This window comes from Aquarana catesbeiana, linkage group LG07, assembly GCF_042186555.1.
Source record: "Aquarana catesbeiana isolate 2022-GZ linkage group LG07, ASM4218655v1, whole genome shotgun sequence".
Lineage (NCBI taxonomy): Eukaryota > Metazoa > Chordata > Amphibia > Anura > Ranidae > Aquarana > Aquarana catesbeiana.
The window spans coordinates 52,126,630-52,145,817 of NC_133330.1; the positions used below are offsets into that span (position 1 = coordinate 52,126,630).

At 36.3% G+C, this 19,188-nt stretch overlaps 1 protein-coding gene across 13 annotated transcripts in view; it reads right to left on the bottom strand.

Moving 5' to 3' along the window:
* Positions 1–19,188, bottom strand: part of CADPS (calcium dependent secretion activator) — a 666,812-nt gene that overhangs the window by 168,884 nt on the left and 478,740 nt on the right. For 6 of the 13 annotated variants that reach the window (XM_073592157.1, XM_073592163.1, XM_073592160.1 and 3 more), the window contains 2 exons: positions 18,688–18,705; positions 5,625–5,731 (listed from right to left, as the gene is read on the bottom strand). In XM_073592157.1, the coding sequence (XP_073448258.1) occupies positions 5,625–5,731; positions 18,688–18,705 (125 nt within the window). Of the gene's footprint in view, positions 1–5,624; positions 5,732–7,759; positions 7,862–18,687; positions 18,706–19,188 lie in introns of all 13 variants that reach the window. The other 7 variants (XM_073592166.1, XM_073592164.1, XM_073592167.1 and 4 more) reach the window with 2 other exon arrangements.

Below are 19,188 nucleotides of genomic sequence, written 5' to 3' on the forward strand. Positions count from 1 at the left end.
GAATGCAGTGATGGGTGCAGTTGCCCCGCGTGGCTGTGCTGGCTTCCTCTATACGCAAAGCATGTGCACTCCTCGTTTGTGAGCTGTCTGTACTGTATTCTGGACGGTGCTTGGATGTGTGTCTCAACGTCTTTGTGTAAAAAAAAGTTGGGACTGGGAAGGCCTCCTTTGCAAGTAGGGGCTGTGAAGTGTGTGTGTACAGGTGTAGGTGAGCTATATGAGAATGTCTCTTTCCTTGATTGGGCTGTCTTTTTGCTATATGAGGGTATCCCTTTGCTATATGGAGATGTCTTTTTGCTATATGGAGATATGTCTTTACTATATGGGGATGTCTCTTTGCTATATGAGATGTCTCTCTTGTTCTATGGAAATGTATTTTTGCTGGATCAGGGTGTATCTTTGCTGAATATATGCAAATGTTTCTGCTGGATTGGGATTGTCTCTTTGCTGGATTGGGATGTCACTTTGCTGGATTGGGATGTCTCTTTGCTGAATTGGGATGTCCCTTTGCTGAATATACTGCATTTGTTTTGGAGTTTGTTTCTTTTCTTAGCTAGGGGAAGATAGATGGGGGGCATTGAAAAGGTTAGTGTTAGTGTAGGGTCCTGCCTAAAAGAATCTACCTTGTTGTGGTGGCAGGCTTCATTTTTTTTGGCCAAAATATAATTCCTGCCTGTAAATTTTAAAACCACTGATTCTTGGAATACACTTTTCATTTTCATATATTAAGTTGTAAGAGTGTTAAAATAAAATTGGGTGCACTGAAGGCCTTGATGCGATGGCCAGTGGGCGGACCTGGCGAATGTTAAAGGTCAGGCCCAGGGGGGCCCAAGCTGTGTAAGGGGCCCTAAAATTTTTCATGGCTGCTTTGGTTCTTGCCATGCTGTTGGTAGCAAAATAGCAACCTGTTAGCATGCTCAACAATGCAGTCCTCTAAAAAATACATAGAAGGCATTTAGAATTATATTTGCCATAAGGGCATGTGTGGGCCAGTGCCTTAGACAGCAGGGTGACAGCACAACACCAAAGCCCTCCAATTTACAATTTACTCAGTTTTGTCCCCTTTGGATTATTGTTGGAAAGCCCAGCAGAATAACTTAAAAAGGGGACTGCTCATAATGACACAACTCTATAGCTTCATATAACATTGTATAAAACATGACTATAATTCAAAATAACTTTGCACCCGACCTATCACCACCAGGTGCATCCTGGCACCATAATGGCCTTAGAACATTGCACTGGCATGCCAAGGGCTAAGTATGCAGAGATGAAATGACCATGTATTCCAATTTTGTATTATTTTGGCTGGAAAGTATAATCCAGATATAGATAGTTGTGCTAATCCAGATATAGATGATAGTGCTATTTTTATAGATCGAGAGACAACATACTCATGACATGAAGCATGGTGTATGTTTAATCACAGTACATACTGTATGTATAATTACTCATGAATTATAATTGGCTGGCATGGCTGTGAGCTATTTTGGTGCACTTATGAAAAGGCAATAGTATAACTATACAATGTCACAACTACAGGTTGAGAGAATTTGTACTATAGTGACATTTAATGATATACAGTCCTTATTATAAAGGGACGAATTGCAGAAGTTAAAAAAAGAAAGATAAATCTTTACTTTAACTTTTTTTTTTATCTTCATTTATACAATTCTTGACAATGAAATAGCACAGGATATCTTCAAAACAAATATTTGAAAAAATGACTCTCATGTTGAAGTTAGTACTCTTCTTAACAAGAATTAAAATCAATGGGCATTTCAATGTCATGGCCACATTGAATAACTGCATTGTTTTTAAATTCACAGACAGCGATACATTTACCTAATGAGAGAATAGGGGGGGAGGTCACATGCTCTCCTATACCTTGAAGGTCTACTCCATTAAACTGACATAGCTAGAGCTTCGATGGAGAAGGGAGGCAGCGAGGGAGTACAGTTTGATAAGTATACCTGGCTGCGGGTGTGGGCTATGACAAGGCACTGTCACTTTTTTCAACTAAATTCTGAAATCTAAAGCAATTCTTCCCTGTACAGCAATGTGCTGGGGATGGGAGCAGAAACAGGTACTGATATAGGTACATACAAAGACACTATATTCCAGCAATGCTAGATCTGAAAGTGACTGTAAAGGATTTTTTTTTTCTATGTTATACTTATCTGCTCTGTGCAATGGAATTGCACACAGTGGCCCGCGAACTTTCTTTTCTCAGGTCCCCTGCTGGTGCTCCTGGCTCCTCCTCTTCTCATTGTGCAAAATGAAGAGATCACTTCCTATAGTGGCACACCTGTGGGTTTTGGCCTTGTCCCCCCCCCCTCACCACAGGATATGACTGACAATAACAGGAGCCAGTGGCAGCAAAGCCTGTGGGAGTGGGGAGAGAGGATGCAGATGGGCACAACTCTGGATTGAGTGAGGTATTAGGGCGGGTGAGATACTGATACCTAAACATTTTTTACCTTAATGCATGCATTAAGGTAAAAAATGTTTAAGCTTTAGAACCACTTTAAAGCTTAAGCAGCTCCATTATTTTGGTGGTGTATTAGACTACACCATTTATTGAATGAACTTTGCAGAATACTCAATTCAGCAAAATGTAGGAAAGAAGTATTGTTATTAAAATGTCCTAATTCCCTGCCTCTGTTTTTCATCCCCTTTCTAACACTGTTCTTGTTAGTGTGCCTACAATAAAATCAATAAACATTAATAACATTATTAAAAAGCATAAAGCCCTTTAAAAAAACTGAACAGAGAAATATGTGGGGTGCCATTGAAAATACTAATTGCCTGGTAGGCTGTCGTTTAAATATTTTCAAAGACATTAAACTTGAACAAGCCCGTAGCAAGTGATGTCAGAGTAAAGTCAAAACTTCTGATCTGCAAATTTATTTTCTAGATCAGTGACTCATGGGTGTTGGTTTACTATAATGAGTTGAGACTGTGAATTTCACAGAATTGAGTAAGTAATGTGAAATTTCAATTACTTTCAATACCAAATTATATACAAGGGAAAAAAAAAGGACATCCGATTGCACTTGATTGGATGATTAAAGTAAACACAAATTAATATTCACTTTTCTAAGTAGACAGCCATTTCTCCAATATATTGATTTTGTAATAATCAGTGTGGCAGCCAGGCGACTGTAACTTTCACGTGAAATTTCGCAGGGAGGTCAGCAATGATATATATTTGCTCTTTGCAAAGGATTCCCTACATTTTGAACTATAGCTGTAAGTACATAAATAACAAAAAAACCTACAACTCTGTAATTGTAAGGGCACTGCTGGTCCTGAATTTATATAGAAATTATTCAATGTATTTTTGCTAAGAGGTAATGATTGGTAAAATATGAACTATACATTTTTACAGCTAAGTATAAGTATTTAATTCTAGAGTTAAAAATAATGACACTTCAAGCTATTTATTTCCCTTTCAGATAGCTGAATTTTTTCTTATTTTTGTAAGATAAAAACATTTCTGAATAAAAAGCGAATTTGCCACTAATGAACAGAATGACATTTCCATTCTCGGGAAATATACTCTGTTTGGTAACATGATTAATTTAGTTCTAATATGTTTTACATTTACTTTTCAGCTATGTCACACATTTGTCATAATATGGCATTGCAAGCACATTGAGCAATATCTGAAAATGATTCTTAATAATCACTTAGTTGCTTTCCTGCGCAAATGATTAAACCGAGCATTGAGATTACCCACTGTTTAACCTTTTTCTCCATACGCAGACATTTTTGAGCATGGTACACTCACCTAATTATGAAATTCTACCTGAAAGGTCAACATAAATGCTCTTGCTGCCCCCCTCCCCCCCTGAAAAAATTCACAATGTAATTAATTGCAAAGTAGTTAAAATACTGAAGGGCTTAAACTCTAAGGAGATACATAAAAAAGGGAAATAACACATATATCCAGAAAGAAAAAATAATGTATACAACAATCCATATTGTCAAATAAACATGTTTTTAGATAATCCATATTTGTTTTCATCTAAAAATATGAATATACTAGTTTCAACATAATACATGTTTCAAGTGTTTCATATTGATAATGGCTTTATTTCCAAAATATGTATGGACGGCTACATACAAATAATACCAGAGTGATTAAAAAATATTAAAAAAATGCCAAAGACTAATTTTATATCTGGACAAAAGAAGTTGCTTTGCTAAAGATGTAAATTATTATGCTGGTTTTACTTTAAACACTAGATCAACGGCAAGAGTTTTCTTTGCAAACTCTTCTACACATGCTTGGAGATTTGAAGCAAAACATTATCATCAGGCCAAAAGAATAAAAAAAAATATTTAAGTAAATCAACATTAAATTAGTAATGAAGAAAAAGAAAAGCACTGTAGTCAAAGTGTACCTTATGAAAATTAATTTTAAAACCATTTTGTAGCCTTTTTATTGCAAGCTTGGCCCAACACATTTGTCCTCTTTGTTACATTATGCATACAAACTAACATGGGTAAAACAGAAGGATTAGGAGGGATTAAGGAAGGTTGGGATGTGCTAGGAAACAGCTGCAATGCTTGTATAATACATCCATTGCTGCATGCACGGACTGGATTACCACTGCACACTTAAGTTGTGTGGGGCAACTAAGTTCCACAGGCAGTCTAAATGATCTGGCTGCTATACTACTTAAATTACAACTACAAAGGAAGCAAAAAAGGATAAAATCCTATCAGAAACATGAAGGACATGCACAAGATATGAGAGCAGGTGACTCAGTTTGTTGAGTTTAACCACATACCTCTTTCCCCTGCCAGGACCATCCAAGATAGAAAGAACAGTGGAAAAACAGGGAGGAAATTTAAATATGCAGATCAAGCATTAGTTGGGTCTTTTTGGACTTTTAGAACTGTGAATTGGCTGATGGCAGTGAATCGTGATTGAAAACACACTGGTTGGCTTCTAACATTATAAATGCTATCCAATTGATCAAAAAATGTCATAACAATTTAACAAAAAGAAATGATATTGAATACATAATGTGTAAACAATACTTTTAGCATTTTAAAAAAACTGAACTTAAAGTTTATGACACATAACTGATTAAAAAAACTGGCAGGTGGTAATGTATATAGTTTTCAAGGAAATAAAAAAGTGCAGAAAAAATAATAATTTTGGGTTGCATTTTTCAGTAAAAGTGCTGATCATTGTCATCACTGTGAATATACCAAAGTAGAACACGTATTAACAATAAAAAAGTGTATTTTCGAATTGGCTACCATTATGGTATATAGATATCATTATAATTAATACAAACTAGCAGAAGCCCTAGGACACTGGACAGTTCCTATACAGCTGCCTAGAAAACTTTTTGTGCATTTCTGTTTTTTTTTGTTTTTTTTTTGTTTTTTTTTTATCTTCAAGGTGGAAAACAAGTAAAACATTTGAATTATTTTTACATTCTAGTACTTTTAATTTTATACATACAAACATTCTGTTGAACACCTTCTCCCCACTATTAATAATTAAAAAATAAAAATCTTTAAAAAAAATACAAGTCTAAATATTCTAGAGGCTGCTCTAGAACATATATGTGGAACAAATTCTAGAACATTTCAATTCTCACCTCTGCATGGTGTTCTTCATTTTGCTGGAGAACTTCGATGACCAATTCTGCAAGTCGTATTGTGTCTTCAAGTTTTTTGGCAGGAGTTACTAACCGACCTACATTTTCTGAAGTAGAAGAAGATGAATTAGAACATGCCTGGATGGGTTCAGCGTAGGTAGAAATTTAAATGGTTAGTTAAAATCCAGGATATTCCAAAACTGTATAAATCCATGCATGTTTTGTTAAAAAAAAAAGCTCAATAATTAATATTTAAAAATAAAAAAATAAAAATCACAATCTTTTGTTGAGCTACAGAAACAGTGCTCCAGCTTTAAATGTAAATGTAAAATATACTCTGATTGGTTTATAATTATTTATCAACATAAATTGATATTTTATGATCAATTATTGCTTCAATTATAGTTGTTCATAGTTTCTGTGATTTCACTAACCTGTACATATTTTTTTGGGATCTAAAACCTAACTAAATAAACATGGCAACCTTTAAGATAATGATAAAAACAGTGTCCATTGTATTATCGGAGCACAAAGAGAGCTATAGAAGACTATTATTTCTCGGGTGAGTGATGAAGGTTACTGAGTAGTTTATTTCACACTGGTACCCACTTTGCTCACAAGAGATTTACAAAAACGTATGTTTGGTACATGCTTTACTTAAAACAAAACTATACAAAAATGAACAACTTAGTTACAGTACCTTGCATAATGTAAGGAAAAGTTAAGAAAAGTGACAATTACATTTTTGTTTTAACAACAGAAATATTGCATTGGTCTGGACCCTGGTCAAGTAACCATTGTCCAGGCAGATAGGGAAGATTTTAAGTGGCTGACATAAGAAGCTTGGTCAGTGGGAGGTGCAGACCTCTAATATTAGTCCCTCAAGATCTGTTCATGTAAGCTCTGCAATAGAAAATTGAGGCACTCAAGAGAATTATAAATACCTTGGCACAGGTCATGTGACCAAGATGGTGGGCCAATGCACAATATCACAGAAAAAAGAAAGCCTCTTTCATGTTTCAGTAACTTTTTCAAACTTGATAGCATAAATGCTAAATTTAGGAGTGCCTGCTATGTAATAGGCAAGGTGAAGAGAACACTTACAGTATTCAAGACTGCATAAAGGGGAGAGCTCAAAGTGGGTTTTATAAATATGTTTTTATACTATCTTACAGTCCAAAGATCAGGAAGGAGGTCAGGCAGTGACAGGGAATTTGTAGAACTGACAGTTCTAAAAAGTGTTGTTATTTTCAGCAAGGATGTATTTTAATTTTTTTTCCTCTTTTTCTTGTCTTTTTCTATACTTAATCATGGCCTTTAATGTTTAATTTTTAATGCACACTTGCAATTCAATTTTAATATTTTTCATGGGAACCTATGTTAATATCCATGAATATATTTCTTAATATATTTAGGGTACCTATGGACTTTACAGTATATTTCCATGTTACTAATTGCGGTTCTTTTTTCTCTTCTGTAAATTTCTATGATGAAAACTTTAATAAAAAATATATTAAACAAAAAAGGATGTAGAAGATGTGTATTACTTTTCAAACTTTATGACAGTTAAAACTGTTCATATACATGATTATTTTGACTATTTAGCTGAACCTGATGTTTAGTGCATGTATATCTTTTTGATTGTCCACTTTTGATTTTCTTTATTTCTATTATTTTAACAAATCTTTGTATATCACAGAGCCCAGAAGATATAACTGAAACTAAAATAAATGATTGACATTAGAAATGTTGGGTTAACAGCTGGAGCACTGACACATAAGAAATAAACAGTATATTGATAAAATAAAAAAACTGTTTAGACATTATTTGAAACTCATAAATATTAACATCATGCAGAATGTTATGTAACAACAATGTTATTTTGTGCTGACATTTATATTGGAAAATGTTGCTAGTGCCGGACAGATCTACACAGCAATGGACATATCGAGAAGAAGTGCTTGAAGGCCGATGTTCAAACTATACTATGTTAACTCCTAGAGTGCTGGGAGTAGCCAGCAATGCATTGATGTGTACTGCAATGCATTGTGGGTCCTTACAGCACTGAAGGGTTAGGGGAGGATGGGAAAGAGACTAGGCTAAACAAATCAAATGAAATAAAGCCGATACAGTACTTGGTATTGGTCTAGGCATGCCTTTCAGCCTTTGATTTAACATGTTAGCTTGGGTTTGAATGGATGGAGGCACAGGTGATGGCTTTGGTTTAGGCCGATGAACTGGGCATGCATGACAGAGAAAAGAGTCAAAAGTAAGGCAGCGTGAGTATATACACAAATATGACAGGACTTAGCAGTTTAAACAAAAAGACAACGAAAATGACAAAAATAATAAAACATTGGATTATGTGATCTCTAGTTGCTGAACATACCAAATTACTATATTGGAACAAACTATAGCTAGTAATACCCAAACAAAACAAGAACATACAGAAGGACATTCATGAAACAAGTGCAAAGGTATCACAGACAGCAGCCAATCAGAATCTAGGGTTTGTTATATTCCATAAAAACAGATAAGGTGAAAGGTATAAGATGTTACAAACCAAGAGCTGTCAGATTTTAACCCCCCTGGTGGTATTCCCGAGTCTGGCTTGGGGTGGATTTTCAATACCAAAAGCGGGATCGCATCGCAGGATCCAGGAAGAGTTTACTTACCTTGTCCCCTGGATCCTGCGATGTCTCCCCGCTGTGATCGGCGAGCTGCTGTGTCTCGCTCGATTCACAGTGCCGAGCTCCGTTCCCTGAGAGCGTTGCGATGCACGGGGACGGAGTTCGGCGCCAAATTCAAACAGTAAAACACACAGTATAGATACAGTATACTGTAATCTTACAGATTACAGTACTGTATCAAATAATTTCACATCCTCTTTGCCCCTAGTGGTCTGTCCAGTGTCCTGCATGCAGTTTTATATTGTAAATACTGTTCTTTTTGCCTGGAAACTGGAGATTGTCCAAAGCAACCAAAACCGTCCCTTTAAATCAAAAGTGGCTTTAGACCAGCTAGAAAACATTAGAATTACTCGCAGAATTGAGCGATAGTGATTTGTGGGGAAATCCGTCACCAAACACTAAAAGTAACGAAAGCAACAATTCTGCAACTGAGCAAATGTCAGTGTTTTTGATTTGATTATATTACTGAATAATTTTTATTATTATTATATTATTATTTGTTATAATTATTTATAGTTATTTATTATATTATAATTTTTATTTCGTTTTTCTTCGACTCTTGTTTGGACATATTTAAGTGAATTATTCCTAAGACTTACAGGCCTACAATATAAAATGCCAAATTTCCATGCAAAATAATTGTACCGCTTTCAGCACCTAAAATCTGAAATAATCATACGGCCAGGGAGGTTAACTTGCATTTTCTAATGCACAATGGATAAAATTGGGTTGCTTATTAGCCGTAACACCTCCACTTTTCAGTTCCTCCACTTTTATAGTAATGTTTCTAAGTTTCTAATCGTCAAATACCTAAGATTTCCAGTCCTTGCCTTTACATTGGAAGTATTTGTTAAAGATATATATATATATATATATATATACACACAATAAACTACTAGTGTGTACTAGGCTTAAGAAAAAACAAGGAATGCAGTCCAGAAACCCAAGAATCTTGACTTTGCTTTAGTTTTTTTTCATTCCCCGTTGCTATCCCCTACAACCCAGCATGGGACTATCAACAAGCAATTGAGAGGAGCTCTAAGGTGTTGGGAGATAACAGGGGAGCGAAGGGTGAGCCACAGCTTTCAGTTATAGGATTCCTGGAAGGGTTTGCCATGGTTTGCCTTGCCTCCAGATGCACAATAAATGTATTTACAATTCAGCTACTACCAGGGAACCTGTTACTTCATTATTGCTTTTGCTGATGCAGGTTCATGTTAACGCGAACTTGATTTTACTTTAATGAACCTACACTATGGAAAGACAAAAATAAAAGTAATCTAAAGAAAATTGCAACTATGTTTACATACTTGAAGAATGCCCTGGAGCCTTGGAAACTTATAAGCAAACCTCAGTTTCTGATATTGTGATTGATGCCACCCTCTCCCACACCTCACTACTGGTTTGTTATCATTGGAGGGGGGGGGGGGGACTCCCTGACCAATGGTAAAAACTGGGCGAGGTGTGGCCAAGAACTTCAGAAGCTATTTGCTTAATAAGGGACATAGGTTTAGGCACCTTCAGTTGTCTGTATTACTTTTGCCTGCAGGCAATGTGTTTTAAGGAAAAAACAGGTTAACTTTATATGCCAGGGGAATGTGTCTGCTACAGGTTTCATGACATGCATACACACTTTTTCTAGTTCCTTATCTAATAAAAACAAAAAGGAAAATTCTGATTGGCTGCTCCAGGTTAATGCAATATGTCTGTGTTTTTACCTGTGAACCTGTTCTTGGTAAATGTCCATCTACATGACCTCTAATGGCATGACACTCAAACTGGACAAGAAGATATAGTTATCAATTGGCATGACACTATATCTATATAAAAATGATATTGTGAATTATGACAATTGTGCCATTCACAATAAACCAATACGTCGCAGACAAACAAGAATTCAGATGGAGTCGTTTACTAAGACATCTGGGACAAAGTCACCAGTAGCAATAGATCTGAAGGACAGAGCAGCGGGTTCACTTAGCACCAGGACTTGGCTGCAGGGGCATTTCTGCTAGCCAGCTTCTGGTTGTTAAACTAGAAACCCTCTTAATGTGACTGTGCTTTCAGAATTCTCACACCAACTCCCACGCCAGGCTTGGCACACGTCACTGAGTTGGGTTTGTGATGTTTCTGTTCATTATCTTGCTGACAAAGCCAGTAACCCATTCCTTGCGATAAGCAGTACATGTTAATGTACTGAACTGAAGAAGAACTCTACAGTGGATAAAAATCACCACTAAATTTTTATAATACTTACATTAGTTTACGTGCACCAGTGGTTTTGTTATGTGGAGTGCGAACTGCAGCAATGCCTGAATGGATGCTGCAAATACAGTGTGCAGAGAAGCAGGCGTACAGAAAACAAGGCACCATAACATGAGCCTGGGTGCCTCTAGTTAAATGTAAAGTGTATACTGTTTTTTTTTTTTTTTTGTTTTAGATACAATTTATTTTATGCAGTCTATATCCCACTGGGGAGGTTTCCTTTCCAGTGGTGCCTGAGATGCAACAGGAAAAGAGAGGAAATCTTTATAAAGTAAGTAAGACTCCTCTCTTAGACAGCTGTCACCTGAACAGGTTTCCTTATAGGAAGATTTACATTTTGCTCTGGTAACAACTATAAAATGTTGGATCACCTATCACTTTCTTCCCAGTGACGATGGTCCCCAGGACAAATAAACAAGGCAAATCTACCTAGAAGGGACATACACCTAAATTTACTTGATCAGTCTGTCAATAATTAGACAACTCTATACATGCCTATGGAAATTATTCTCTAGTGGTCTCCACTGGTCTGAACTTACTATGTTGCTGCTGTTGGAAATTCTGAAATCTTTAGGCTGATTCAATGAAAATTCTGGTAGATGCCTGCTCTCTAAATGATGGTAGAACTCTATATTATACCCGTCAACCATGTTGATTTTTCATAAAACATGCTTAGTGTTTCACTTTTGCTTATCCTAATTATTGGCTCCAATGCTAGATTTCAGTTCCATCCCCTAGATTATCATGGTCGTAAATCTTTGTGGCTACAGTGATTTAAAAATTGTATACATAGAACAATTTCACCCAAAATAAACATAGTTGATTTTACTGAAATAGTTTAAATCACTGAATTTAACAAATGTTGCATTGGTTTTCCTCTAGGACAGACAAGGACTTTTCGACAGCAGACTTAATATACTTAAAAGTGTTAGTTAACCGGAAATGTGGAAAGAGGGAGAAACAAAAATACAATTTATCCTATTTTTACCCTAAAGCTGTCCAACAAATATATATATATTTTTAAAAAGGCTATTAGTTCTTTTGATAGCAAATTAAAATCACATAACTCGATATAACAATCATTTCAAGGAAAAAATATATTTTTCAGAAAGGAATTGCTCTAGCTAGGGATTGTGATCAGAGAGGTATAATCTGCATCAAAAAGTCATTTTCAGTAATGGCACAAAACCCAGTCAAGTTTGACCAAATCAAGGTGTTCCTTTGGTATGTCAAACACTTGTTTTATTCATTTATTATTACATACAGGGCCAGAATTAAAAGACCAATGCAGTTTATTGTTGAAAATAAGATGCAATGCATCCCTTAAATAATTCAATGGAAACCTCTACTTTCTATAAACCCCCCTCCATGCTAGCTAGCTGTAGACAGCCAGCACAGAATTCATACCAGCTCTGCCTTTCTAACATATCTTGAAGGGGCAGTCCCATATGTAGGGAAGGAGGATGGGGAGGTAAAGTTTGCAATAGGATGGTTCATAGTAAGAAATGGCCACTTTTGCATAGACCCCATCCCAGCTTTACCATTATTATTGTATAGGTGCCTACATGTTAGAAAACCAGAGCTAATGCAAAGTTGTGCTGGCTTTTAACATCCTTTGCAGGGCTTATATGTGGATCACATTGGTCTACTACAGCCTTGATTTTTAGCATTAAAATATATCTAAAGCCAAAACATATTACTTTTAGTTTTGGACAAAGTGGGGAATGGATACCACCCCCTTTCTTTTGCCAAATTTGTTTTCAATGTATATTAAGGCTCCATGCACACTACCATTTTTCAAAATCTCAAAAAAAAGCTTGAAAAAAAAAAACGCTGGATGAAAAATGCCAATAATAGCATTTTTGTGCTAGCTTCTCGTAGCATTTTAGTAGCTGTTAGTAGCATTTAGAAGCAGTTAGGAGCATTTAGGAGGATTCAGCATTTTTTTCTGCTGAAAAAAACGCTCCAAAAAACTCAAAACAAAAACAATTTTTTTTCTGCTTCTAGATGCTGAAGCTCAAAAAATGCTTAATGCTTAAAGGAGCTTAAAAAAAACCCACTAGTGTGCCTTCAAATAAATTAATAAACCTTTACTAAAAATGTTTAACTTTTTGTATAATTGGAAAGTCAATTCTTCTTTACCTCATCTATCTATCTATCTATCTATCTATCTATCTATCTATCTATCTATCTATCTATCTATCTATCTATCTATCTATCTATCTATCTATCTATCTATCTATTAAAAAGTATAATATTCTGGTTTCTATTTCAATCCTATACTTAATAGACAATAAAACTATTGATTTGGGTAACGTGTTGTCACACCAACTGAATTTTATGAGCACGTGGAGTAAATATTTTTTTTCCACACAGCTACATCTTATTTTTCAAGACTTTCCATATTGCCGTACAAATTACACGCTAAAACTACAGCAGTTGCTAACGTGACCCGTTAAATTGTCTTATATCCCTTTGTCTAATTTAAACATGTATAACATCTGTCACTATTCAAAATGTGTGCTTTCTAATTGTTTCCTGCTTCTTTAATTATTTTCAATGTGAAATACTAGTGGTTCTCATATTGTGGCTTGAATCAAACAGCATCGAAGCATGCCAGCTTCACCAAATATGTTCTCTGCTCTCCCAAATGTTAGAACGCAGCGATCAGTGTGACCCATCTGTCATACAGTTTGTAATATCAGCAAAGCAAAAAGATTTAGAGATGAAAATAGTATTCTTCATAGAATGTGAACACAAAACAAGCACCCTGATCTGTCAGTCTGAGGGGTGTATGTAATCTTGGTGACTAGCGCAAATACACTTAATGGGGATGTCTGTTTGTTTGTACTTACATCCACAGTATAGGCACAAATTATTGTGACTGTAAGCTCTTATGTGCAGATATTGCTACGTTAAACCTTGTCATTACACTATATTAATCCTTTTTTCTCTTTTTTTGATTTCCTGTAATGTCTGAAATATGCTGAAGCCACATAAAAAAGAGGCTGAAGCCACATAAAAAAGATACTAAAAGTATCAACAATAATAGCAACAATATTAAAGCAACTCTTTTTCATTGAAAAACGCACCACCTGCAAACGAAGAGGCTTGCAGGTGTCCCCTCACCCATTCCTCTCTTTCTTGCAGAAGAATTGCCTGCTTACATCTAATGCACTATTCCCAATGCACACGTTCCTGTAGAAATGGCTGTGCGTATATGTGGGCGCTTAAAAGACCACCGGCTGGAACCGCGTCAAGTCAGAGCAAAAGAATGTCACCAGCACACCAAGAATCTCCAAAATGAGTCCTAGACTTTAATCAGCGATCACATCGTTACAGCAGATTGCAAAGTTTCAGAGCCTCGCAAGATCCCTTCATCAGGCATGTGACCAACCGTCACATGCCTGATGATAAGGGGTCCTGTGTGGCTCCGAAATATTGCAATCTGCTGTAACGATGTGATCGCTGATTAAAGCTTAGGACTCATTTTGGAGATTCTTGGTGTGTTGGTGACATTCTTTTGCTCTGCCTGCTTACATCTGACACATGTCTGAAATGGTTCCTTGTAGCATGTTGTAGTTCCTTCTGCCAGTCCCTACGCCTTACTACAGGACACAGTGACATAGCGTTAAAGTAAGGAACCACAACTTGCAGCAGGAAAGAAAAGCCCCCCAACACTACAAGGAATGTCAAATGAGAGAAAATCAGGTAAAGGGCAGAGGGAAAGTTGAGTTTGAAGCCTCTTCTTTAGCAGATCCTGTTTACTGCCATTTTTGTAAAGCAGCGACAGAGTAATTTCAAAATGAATTTCCAGCCAAAACTTTTAGACTAAAGAGGAAAAAGTATAAAATCCCTTGTCAGGGCTCCATTAAGGAGATTTTTCCTCATTTAAGCAGCCCATACATACTTGACTTGATTCCCCCATCCACACATTTGAGCCGAATGCAGGAATAACTTCCACTGGGCTATTCTATTCTGACAGCGGGAAGACTTCCCTGCTGTCAGAACACACTAATCAGTCCTGCTGACTATAGCCAGCGGCACTGATAGATTGGGAAAAACTCAACAGGCTGGTTGTACAGAAGTTGATCATTGGATCAACTTCTATACAACCAGCCTGTCCATACGTGGATTGAAATTCATTCAGTTCCTGCTGAACTGGCTGAATTTTGATCCTTCTATGGCCCGCTTTACTATCACAACCACAAAGGATTCACAAGACAGAAATAGTGAGAATGTCCAAAAGGGACACAGACAGCAATATTAAGCTGACAAAGGCTATAGCCTAAAACTGTGAGACGACACTACAGATTGGCATCTGTAGTGTCGTCTGCATGCTCAAGGCTTATTTTGCAGCCGGCAGCCTGCTCATCTGTTTAATACTGTAAAAATTAGATACAACTACAGCATACATTTTTTTTTTTAAATGTAAAAAATTTTCTTTACAGTTTTGTGCTTATGTCAGCAGGATTTTATTTAATCCCTTCAAGCCGACCACACACATATATGCGGCCGCTTGCAGTGGGCCATAACACAGAGTGGCTGCATATATGCAGCTTTGTTAAAACAACTTACCCTGCTGAGAGCGTGCTCCCAGCACAGTAGCCGGTGGGTACCGGAAACCTCCCGATGCATACTAGCAATCGGGAGCTTTCCAATCATGTGACCGCTGTGACAGCCAATAACAGTGGTCATGTGATCAAAAACCCCGCCCCACCTGAAACCCGAAGCATCTGAAACTTCTTAAAGGGCTCGGAGGCACTGGCGCAAAGGGGTTAAACACTGTACCAAATAAAAGTCTTAAATGTCCCTAAAATATATATAGGATCGAAGTGGGTATGCAATTCGGTCGTAGACTTTTTATCAGGTCAGCTGATACATGTCAGTGCTGCTAAACTTGGACTGGGCATCTAAGCATCAATGACCTATGGTCTCAAAAAGGTTAAAGAAGGCTTACAGTGTCAGTTGGCATTAATTATAAACTGCGTGTTTACTGCACGTTTTTGCATGTGCAGTGACATGCAGTAGACATGCATTTTTTTTTTACAAGCATTTGCTGTGGATTTTTTCTAAGCTTGCATCTCCTTTAAAGTCATTTCAAACGTCTTTCTTTTTTGGGCTTTTATGTGCACTGCATTGTGTTGCAATGCATTTACATGCATTTGTGTGCATTTCTGTGCAATTGCAGGTCAAAGAAATGCAGCTTGCTTTCATTTTTTTCACTGCACAGCATTAGTGTGAATTAAGCCCATAGGGTATCCTGAATATTGGACTGTCTGCTATGCAGCTGAAGTGCAGTCAAAAAATGCATCCCACTGCAATCTGGTGTAAATGGGCCCTTAGTCTGCAAATACCGTTAGTGAAAACCAAAATCTACTTTTTTTTAAACTTTTGAATATGGCGTGATTCGCAGGTGGAAAACTGGATCACTGATTTTTTTTTCCTCTTTCATTGTAATTTATTTTAAAATCATACACGTTTTTGTAGAGTTAAAAATATTTTTTTCTTCTTTATAATAAAGATTGTTAAAAAAAAAAAAAAGACTTCCCCCCACCAGTAACTTCCTGCTCCTGAAACGTGTACACCAGTAAATGTTATTTAACTATTTTAGGTAACCGAGCTTTCACACAATCAATTTTATTGGTCCTTTTTAATGAATGTTTGTTTTTTCAGTAGAAAATCAAACTGATAAACTCCTCAGCAAATAAACCGACACTTGCTAGGCTAAAGGTTTTGCTTACTTATCATTGTTAAAGAATGCATGTTCAGTTAAGTGCCCTGATTAAAAAACTAAGAAAATAATCCTTTTAAATAAATTAATACATTATGTCCGATTACTGCGATGAAAATGAAATTATAAAAAAAGATCTAGAAATAACATTTTTGTTTGTTGTGCAAGCTTACAGTGTTTTCCAACATCTCAGAAACACTTTATATTAATCAGCTCACACCTATGCCCGTTCTTTTCCACTTGCAATGCTAGAATCACCTAGTTTGCTGCAAACATGCTTGACATGGCATATCAACTGAGCAGATACATTTTCGTATGGAGAGAAACACCGACAACGACGGAAATATTAAATTGCCAGAAAATCTTCTTTTCTTTCCAGGTCACAGCTCCTGCGCATTTCTTTTTCAATAATATTTCTCTCATGATTCTCCCATCACTAATTAGAAATTTGTTTGCTTTTCAAAAAATTTCCAACATGCCCGATCACTCAAATTTGATGGCCGCACGAAAATCAGCCGTTGCTTTGGCCCACTAATGGTTCAGAAGATTTTTTGTTACGATTTTTGAAAGAAAATTATTTCGGAATTTGAACTATGTATGGCCGGCTTAACCGTGCCCAATGTGTATGCAAAATCTGGGTCTATGAGAAGGTGGAGCTTTATACAAAGACGGGAATTAACACAGGCAGTGGTTGTGGCATCTTAGTGATGTCTGGGGTAATTCCATAAGTATTACTGTATGGTCGTATATGGTGTAAATAGCTCACTACCTTAGCCAGAATTTTCAAGTCAATTGAAAGCCTTTTCCCAACAGAGATGCTCAAAAAAGCATTTAATGGTCTCTGCCCAGCCCTGGTGTTTGTTTTATGATTGCTGTAGATCTAGAAGTTACACCAACTAAAGTCATCAACAAAAGTGAAATTGGTATAGTGCATAGATTAATATTCTGTCCTATCTGCTTTCAAATATCGGTATTATACAAAAGTGGTTTAATTATGTAAATCAGTGGTTCTCAACTCCCAGTAGAGTTACACAATAGAAGAATGCAGATGAATGGGCAATTTACTACAGTTACCCAATCACACCCTGAATCTTTAAAAAGAAAAAGAAAAAATCTTTATTACAAACCTTAATAATATTCTCAAGATTTTATTTTGCCACAACCTTATGTTGTATTTCAAACTTGTATTTCAAACTTTACCACCATTGTATTTTGCATTCTTAAAAAAATAAGGATAGCTATTGGAAGGGTGGTGGTCATTAGTACTTCAAACTATCTTTGGCTACACAAAGAGAACCACTTGTTTAAATAATAAAACACCTTTATAAAATGACCAGAAAAAGCACATCACATATTTGTGATAAAGGACTTGATATTCTATTGCACTATGTAGGATGAGAGTTAGAGAGTTTTATATGCTTCTCTGTAAGTTGTCTTTTGACACAAGCGCAAGTCGTTCCTACATGAGTTTCAATAATGCAACTGACAGACTACCTCTACAATATTGCGAATGGCAGCCTGTGAACTGAAGTAGATAATGACAAAGCAGTGCAGAGCAAATGAGCACTGACAAATTCACTCTGGAATATGTTAGGCCGTCTTGAATTAGTGGCACTTGTTTCAAGGGACAACTCAACTGAAACAAGAGAAACCTACAAAAGCCCTTAAAAACAAGCATATCCGCTTTTGACATCACTATATTAGGAATTCTACGAGCCATGCAGTAAGCCATATTTAAAAATATCCTTGAGAACATAAAATAAAATAAATGCAAAATGCCTACGGAAGAAAAAAAAAAGTGACATTTTCCAGGTTACTCTAGGACGGCCATTTGGTGGGATTAAAACAGGGGGAAAAAATTGGAGAAGAATGCATATCTCCAACTGTGAAGAAGTCTTGGTGTGTATTTTCACAGTTAAAGGATGTTTTGTGCTGCAAAGGGCAGGACTGTTAAATAGTTGGAGCCATGTATAACATTTCATTATCTTACAAACATAGAGGACGCAAAACACAAGTTTTTTTTCTGACTGTGCTGTTAGTACACATGTACAGAAAACACAAACAGTTTAAAAGGCTTTAACACAAATATGAGAAGGGAGGTGGAGAGTAATTTTTCATTTTGTTTTTTTCAATATTTTTTATTTTAAATTGTCACATACTAAAATGGCTCTGTTATTGACACAAAGGATTTGCAGTGTTTTTTTTTTTTTTTGAGACAGCACAAATTAACTCCTTAAGTGGCAGTGTGATTCCTGTACAGCCCGCAGGATCACATGACTTAAGGAGCTATAAAAATAAAACAAAGGAAAAAAAAAAAAAGAAAACAGAAAATATTACAATCCTATTATTTTGTAAGGCATATACAGTTGTTCACCTGCATCCTTTTGATTCTCTATTTGTAAGAGAAAGCGAGGAGGAAAGAAGAGAAAGAACATAATATGCACGATTAATGAGCAAGTGGACCAATCCGTTACCCCCATTCACTTCTGTTATATGACATTTGATCAAAAAAAAAAAGTGCTATACACCCAAAATCATTAACATATTCATTATGTTATGTTATGTCATTATCAAACAGGAAGTGGAGGCTGCTCCCGATAAGAGGGAAAAAGAAAAATCTGTGAACTTTATACAAAGCTTTTAGACATGAATTATATTTGTCAATAAGAGATTATTCAAGTGTTCTTTTTGTGTCCGCTGCAAAATTGATAATAAAAAAATAAGATGGGTTAAGACAACTGGTGAGTATTGTACGTTCCTCAACGTTCCTCAATGGTATCATTTAGTACACATGGTCGTTACAAGCGCAACCTCTAGCTCTATCACATGTCCCTTGATGAAGAGGTACCCTTGAAAACTGGTTGCAAGCATTTAA